The sequence below is a fragment of the Ixodes scapularis genome, unplaced genomic scaffold, assembly GCF_016920785.2.
Source record: "Ixodes scapularis isolate PalLabHiFi unplaced genomic scaffold, ASM1692078v2 PGA_scaffold7__128_contigs__length_106722199, whole genome shotgun sequence".
Lineage (NCBI taxonomy): Eukaryota > Metazoa > Arthropoda > Arachnida > Ixodida > Ixodidae > Ixodes > Ixodes scapularis.
In genome coordinates, this window is record NW_024609882.1 from 13,770,568 (window position 1) to 13,777,861 (window position 7,294).

Sequence of the window (7,294 nt, forward strand, 5' to 3'; positions counted from 1 at the left end):
AGTTTTTGTTGACCTCTGCTTTCTTGAACGCTAATAAATAAAATTAGTATAGTTAACCGCGCAGAAAAATTAGATATTATCGGCTAACCATTAGCCAAATATGATTACAGCACTGACAGCTTCAACGGCTTCAACGGCCTCAACAGTCAACCCATCCAACGACTGTCGCCGTTAGGCCATGCCGCCAAGCACGGAAGTAAATAAGACGCTCCGAACTTTCATCGAGCAACATTGGGATCAGGCAGCAGCCAGGAGCAGGCTTTGAAGTTTAAACTTTACGCGCCGTGAACCTGCAAGACGAAAAATGTGCACAAATCGCACGATCTTGCTACGTGATGGCATCAGCCAACGTTTATGATCACCGATAGTGTTACAAATAGTTCCCTTATCCGATGAAAATCACCGTACATCGCGAGAAGTGACCGAACCGTCAGTCGTTCTAGTTTCCACGCTCTTTTGAAGGTGGGTGAATTGAAAATACTGCTGCAATAGCAGAAGCAAAATTTGGGTGCTTGTGACCTCTTTATCTGTCATCTATGAATTTGCTTTCAAGGAGCGCGCTTGTTTGTTTCAGATGGCATCGTTTCGTCAGACCGAAGAACGTAATGTTTCCGGAGAGGTAGACTTGATGCTGTGGTCGCCCAAACTGGATCTGATAGCCCTGGCGTTGGTACAGGGCCAAGTAGCCCTGCACCGCCTTTCGCGTAAGAGAGTCTGGCTTCGCGCCCCACCCGGGGGCAAAGAACAGAACAAGGTCAAGAGCCTGGCTTGGAGACCAGACGGCAAAATTTTGGCCATCGCCTATGACACAGGTGCGAAATAAGTGCGCGACTATGGTGGCCAGTGACACCTCATGGGTGAAATGTGGCGTAAGTTTATCACGTAATAAACACAGCTCGAGTGTTTTTTGTTTTTTTTTGCTTGCTTGCTATGTAGTTTTATTAGGCCTATCCGTCACTGCTGGTTGACATGAAAAACAGCTTGCAGGGAAATCCGGTCACGGATGATGGTACCGCCTTTTGTGACCTGTTTTCCCAGTGGCGGATTTAAAGGGAGAGGCAGAATCGGACATGTACATGTAACTGCTTTTGTTTCATGGTTTACTGTCTTCTTTTCAGTAGTCGTTGCAGTTAAGCAATAGCTGCCTCCCGAAGTTTTCACCAGTTATGTTTCCCCGCTTCATTGAGAATAGATATCCAGCGACGCTGAAGAGTTGTTCTACTGACGCTAAGGTTGAAGCCTGGGCGAGTTGGTGTGACATACTTAAAAGGTTAAAACAGCGCAAAAGACAACGGACAGAGTAAAGAAGGACACCACATGGGTGTGTCCTTCTTTACCCTGTCCGTTGTCTTTTGCGCTGTTTTAACCTTTTAACCACTGACGCACTCTAATGAATGGCAGTGTTGTGCTTCAGGAAGAGCTGGCGAATCTGGAATTTCCCCCTCTCTCTTTTCTCTCTGCTTCAGAAGTTTCAAGTTGACAATAGGTTCTGTGCCTTCACACTTTAACGACCCCCTGGTTTACATTCGGTCTGTACACGATTCTATAGTCCGTTGCAACTCAGGAGCAAAGGGCGAGGGTAAGACGGGCCGGGTAGGAGGAAGCAGACAAAACGCTAAAGACAGAAGGAGGTTTCCCCCTCTCTTCTCCAGCGTTTCGTCTGCTTCCTCGTCCCCGGTCCGTCTTACCCTCGCCCTTCGTTCTTGAGTTGTAACGGACTATAGAAGGTTGAATCAACGAACCTTATTGTGTTCTCTGGGTGAAGGACATTCCCAGTTGTAGAGTTAGACTTACTTGCTCAGCGGTAAACATTGCTGTAGTATCAAACTGTTTACTAATGTATCGGGCTGCCCATCTGCCTTTGTCGCAATAGACGCATTCTGAGGTTAGAATTAATGCGAGGCGGTTGAAACATTGTTGTACGTGTTACCAGGGGCAAATTTATGGGTCAAGGCTGGGAGAGGCTGTAGGCATTCGGCTGGCCGGGGGTGGGGGGTTTGCTGAAGTATGACGGTATGGCCGAAACATTGCCCAGAATAAACAACTTTTAGCTGCTTTTTCAAAAAAGTTGACCTTGGGGAGCTGAGGGGAAGGGGGGGGGGGGGGGGGGCCGGTCGCTCCACTCCCCCTAAATCCGCCCCGGCACGTTACTCCTCAAAAGTAGTGAAATACCGTTACTCGTTACTTGGCCTTAAAAGTAATTAACTTTGTTACTAATTCCTTTTCTAAAAAAAGTAACTAAGTATGTTACTTGTTACTGAAAAAAGTAACTACTGTAAAATTCCGGGGAAGCACCCACCTTACTTGCACTGAAAACTGGCTTAATCTAGACATGGACGCTTGTCCGGTCAAATCGGACGCTTAAAGGGGCCCTACAACACTTTTTTACTGGTTTTTAATTTGCACTGAACTTGAGCGCACTGAACGTAGTAACTTAAATTACTTTTTGTTGTCTAGACTTTCGCTTTATTTTAAAAGTTATAGACCAAATTAAAATTGCAAAAACAAGCAAAAAATAACCTCCTCCGTGACGTCCTTGGTCCTGGCTTGAGTGGCCGTGAACTAGAGGAGGGGTAGTGAGCTCAGCGAGCGCTCACGGCTGCCCCACTCCGTGTCGACGGCTTCAGAGGGCGCCACTAAAGCATGTTCTCGCTAGGCTGTATGCAGCGGGCAGCCAGGGCGGCTCTCATTGCATTTGCTGCGCGATTAAACACTAATTCAGCATGACACTTCATTGGCCACAAACGACAGCAAACATGGGGTAAAGATCAGTCAGAACGGAAGCCACTTCGCGCTGCCATACCGCTAAACCTGCTCGCCGAAGCAGCCGAAGGTCTTCGGAACGCTCGGAACTGGTCGGATCCTCGAGCCCATACGACCGCAGAGCCACTGCATACATTCGGGACCTTTCTAAGCTCGCCGCTCGTTGGCACCAGATCCCTCTACCCCTTTCTAGTATGCATTGCCTTTTCCATTGCCTGGTGGTAAGTATGTCAATGGGTCATTTCTTGTTTCCGTACTTTCCAAACTGCATTTGTTTCTTTTCTGACCTAAAATGCTGAACAAAAACTACTTTCATATACAACTGAAACGGTTTGCGCCACTTATATTTTGTATTTTGACTAAAAAGAAGCTTTTAGCGGCTCTGACCAGTAGTAAGGCCAGGACCAAAAACGTCACAATGTCGTCACGTATCGCGCGCTTTTGGCACCGCAGGTCACCCTCGTAGGTGGAGGAGGTTTCTGCGTCGTCCGGCTAAAATATGACGCACTGATGTTTAGTTACTCTGTCCGTGCCCGCTGGCTTGCCCGAATCCCAAGAGATGTGGAAACTGCAAAAAAAGGTAGACGCTTAAATATGATTGCAAGGCCCCTTTAACGTATAATTTGTAGAGTTCCCAAGTTTGGGAAATGTTAGTAGTGGGTGCTTAAATAAAATGGGCTCTTCCACGGTATTTTATGGTAGGTAGAAGCAACTCGTTACATATATGTCTGGTCAGAGCATTTCATCCCGTCTTGACCATCAGCATAAAGTTGGAGTTCCAAGTTCGTTTACCACACCATTTCAATCTTCTTTTTTACCCCGCACAGCCGAGGAATGGAACCACCTCCCCGGTTTGATTGCTACTATAACTGATACTAACTTGTTTAGAAATTCCATCACTAGCTATTTTAGCAGTGACCCATGACCTATTATTATTATTATTCTTTGTTTGTTGTATATTTAATATTGTTGACTTGTTACTATATTACTATCTTTGTTTCATGTATGTGCTCTCCCCCTCTGTAATGCCTTCGGGCCCTGAGGGTACTTTCAATAAATAAATAAATAAATAACCGAACCCCCCCCCCCCCCCCTTGAATTCCTCATAGTTAAAAATGTAGGGTGGGGAAAGGGGGGCTGTTTTCTCAAACATCTGGTATGCTGATACCCCCCCTCTAGAAACACCTACATCTGCCCCTGGCTGCAACTGAGACATAGCAGAATTTAGACGGAATTTTAAAGGAGGGGTGCCAAACGTTTTTAGGCAAGGTGGCGCAAGCTACCACCCAAAGCAAAGGGTATAGCCAATATGTACCATCCATCTATCCATACCACCAGGGCACTTTCTTGTCTGCAGTTAGAGCTTGTTTTCTGGGAACAAGCTATGGTGCAACATCATCTGAATGAGTGTGTGACACGCCATCTCTTGCTTTTCCCAGGGACCATAATACTCTGCAACGTTGAGAACGCCGACATCATTCACACGATTGAGGTTGGGTCCTGCATCAGCACACTCACTTGGGCTTCAGACGACTCGTCCGCGACCAATGGCGAACCCAGATCGGACATCTACAAGGACGTTTCCAAGACCTACCTTCCCAACCTGCCGAGTCTGAACAAGACTTACAGTGCCTCTTCGGCCAACAAAAACACCGACGAAAATGTGGACGATTCAAAGATGTTGAAGTACCAGGACGACTTCAACGTGCTGGTGGCTGGGACTGTCAACGGACGAGTGCTCTTGTACGCGTATGGAGTTCTTCTGTGCGCAGAATTCGAAACTCAAGTAGCTGGCTATGTCAGAGACCACACTAAGCAAATTGTCTCTGCCCTTCTTTCCAACAGGCTGGGCAGACTAACTCTTGTGGTTGAATCAAAGCGCAGCATTGGAAAGTGTCTTTATTTGCAAAGTTACAATCTGGCAACCCTTCGGGACAAGTCACAAGAACTCCAGGTTGTGGCATTGAAGTACGGGCAGACTGCGTCACTCTTGGGCTATCTCACAGCCACGGTTGGTGCCATCAGGGAAGTCTGGGAAGACATCTTGCTTGAAATAGACTCCAAGTTGGTTAACTATGCTCAAGAGAAGCATCGCACGTCTAGTGGTACCGTTAGCGACGACTTGCTGGAGCTGTTGATGTTTGGGACGCCATCCGATGCACTAGAGAAATTCCTTCGCCACGATCTTACAGAGAAGGGACTCAAGAAACTGGGTCACTCCATCGACCTCTGCTACTGCAACATTCAGAATTATGTCCTGAAGCACCTGCAGACTGTCACCGAGGCACTGTACTTCCACTTCTGCGACCTCCGAGGCATGGCACGCTGGGAGGAGAGGTTCGGCACAATCGGGCTGTCCGAAGCCGCCGTCGCCAATGTGCTTCAGTGTACTGGTGCCTTCTTGATGAAGCTCATGGAACTGCTGCAAGTCATCGACTCGAGCATGAGGAACTTCAGAGCTTTCTTCCGCTGGCTGTACGCAGTCATCTTGAGGCTGTCCGACGATCCCGTGCCCGCGGGGGTTACGCACGCTACGCAGCAGGACATCAACTTCGTGGCGGAATTCCTCAAAGAAAACTTTGCAGTAGAGTGGGACGAAGCAAACCGGTCTTCGTTTAGTCTGGAGAGGGTTGGCCAGTACCTAAAAGATGAACCACTGACATTTCAGGTCCAGAACAATGTCTGGTGCCAGTTTCTAGAGGCCAACCCAGGAATCAAGAACAGCGGCCTTCTGGTTCCTCATAACCTGGACAGGTCGCTCGTCCAAGAGCACAGTCACCTCGAGAAGGCTGTTGGAGCGGCGTTTGTGGGTCCAGCCGACGCATTGGGCCGCTGCACTGTCAAGGAATTGCAGACGACGCTGGCAGCAACTCAGCATGAATGTCCGTCGGCCGTGTCTCACTCGGTGTCCACAAAGGGGCAATGCGTGTACACCTCGTTTGTTCCAAATCTTGGAACCGGAAGAGACATCTACATAGTCAGGCACCTGGTTTCCACGAACGAGTTGGGTGCAGCGCGGCTCTTCTTCGACCGCTTCCCCGACGCGCCGCCGGACGAGCCGAGGAAGCACATCGTTCTCGATGCGCAGTTTTACAACGAGGAAATATTGTCGGTCCTGCTCTCGGAAGAAAGCGCGGAAGGCACCCCGGGCAGGTCCACCTTGGTCCAGTTGCCCCTGAAAAACGTCCAGAGCCATTTCCTGCCAATGGCATTGGACGACGTGCTGACCGACTTGAACTTGTGTGCGGTGGACGCGGCCAGGTTTCTGGACAAGATGAACTTCAGGTGCCTGGAGAACATGCGGGCAGCTTCGTTTGCAGTCAGTGGGGCGAGGCACGTCGTCTGCGTGCTGTTCCAGTCCAGGCGGAGGGTCCGCACGTTTGAGATGGACGTCCAAGAGGAGGAAGGCGAGGACGAAGACAGTCTCTGTAGAGACAAGGACATGACGTACCTTCAGGACGAAGACAAGGAGAACAGCTTTTGATTCCCGTCCTGGAGCTCCAGGAGTGTGGGGGAAGGGTCTTTAATTGTGCAGATTTTGTGTTTCAAGTGCGACACAGTAAAAACTTCCGTGAACCGAAAAAAAGAAAGCTTTCACAAGTTACGTAAATAATGGGAATAGCATAAAACACAGGGATGGACAAGACGTACTTAACAGTCCTAACTATGGTCAACCACCACAAAGATTGCTACACTCATGAAGGCTTGATGAAGGAGCTAGCTCTCCAGCTTATTCCACAAAAGTTCAAGTTCTCAGAACAAAGCTTTTGCAATGGATTTCGGGAGGCTCTACTTTATCTGCCTCAAAATTCCTGGTTTCATAAAGGATGTACTCAGAACTGGAACCTTAAATTTGGATGTCAACCATTCGGTCGTTACATGCAATGAAACCTATAAAAAAAGAAATGCTAGACTAAACAAAAAAAAAGCTTTTTACATTTTGGAATTGTTCCTCACTAACAATGGGTTTGTTAAGGTGTTAACATTGTGCTAAGAATTGTTTTTCGAGGAAAATTCATTTTGTGAGATGTATGCAATCCAAAAATGCACATTTGTTTGGCCCAGCTCAATCTGTCCATGATTGTGGACACAAATAGCAAAGAGGGTGTACAAAACAAAATATATTCTTGAGAGTTGGTGTCTTTAAGGACGATTCTAAAACATGCGATTTAGGCAAGGACGGTGCCAAGGGGAGATGAGGGGGGGGGACGGTAGCCTCCCCTAAAATTTCTTCTGCCACCCCAAGATGAAGCAGCTTCGTATACAAATAATTGCCTATGACGTTGGCTTGAAGATCCAGTGTAACGAGTGTCCAGACTTTAAAGCCGTTCATGCGGGTTTTTTTTTTGGTTTTTTTTTTTTCTACTTCTAGCCATGGGAAGTTGTACCGTGCGCAAGTAAGCTATACTCGGTTACAGGTTAAGAAAAGTTTTTGAGGGAAAGGAGGGCAGGGGAGGAGGAAGCGTAAGGAATGATGGAGAGGAGAGGTGGAAACCTCCTCCACTCCAGCATTCCGTCTGCTTCCTCCTCC

At 47.9% G+C, this 7,294-nt stretch overlaps 1 protein-coding gene across 1 annotated transcript; it reads left to right on the forward strand.

The window, feature by feature from the left end:
• Positions 1 to 220: 220 nt before the first annotated feature.
• On the forward strand, positions 221 to 6,349 carry LOC8052059 (anaphase-promoting complex subunit 4). Its single transcript, XM_029995248.2, has 3 exons — positions 221 to 462; positions 575 to 812; positions 4,203 to 6,349. Exons 2-3 carry the CDS (start codon positions 575 to 577, stop codon positions 6,245 to 6,247), a joined length of 2,283 nt encoding a protein of 760 aa, XP_029851108.2. The 5' UTR covers positions 221 to 462; the 3' UTR covers positions 6,248 to 6,349.
• Positions 6,350 to 7,294: the final 945 nt, after the last annotated feature.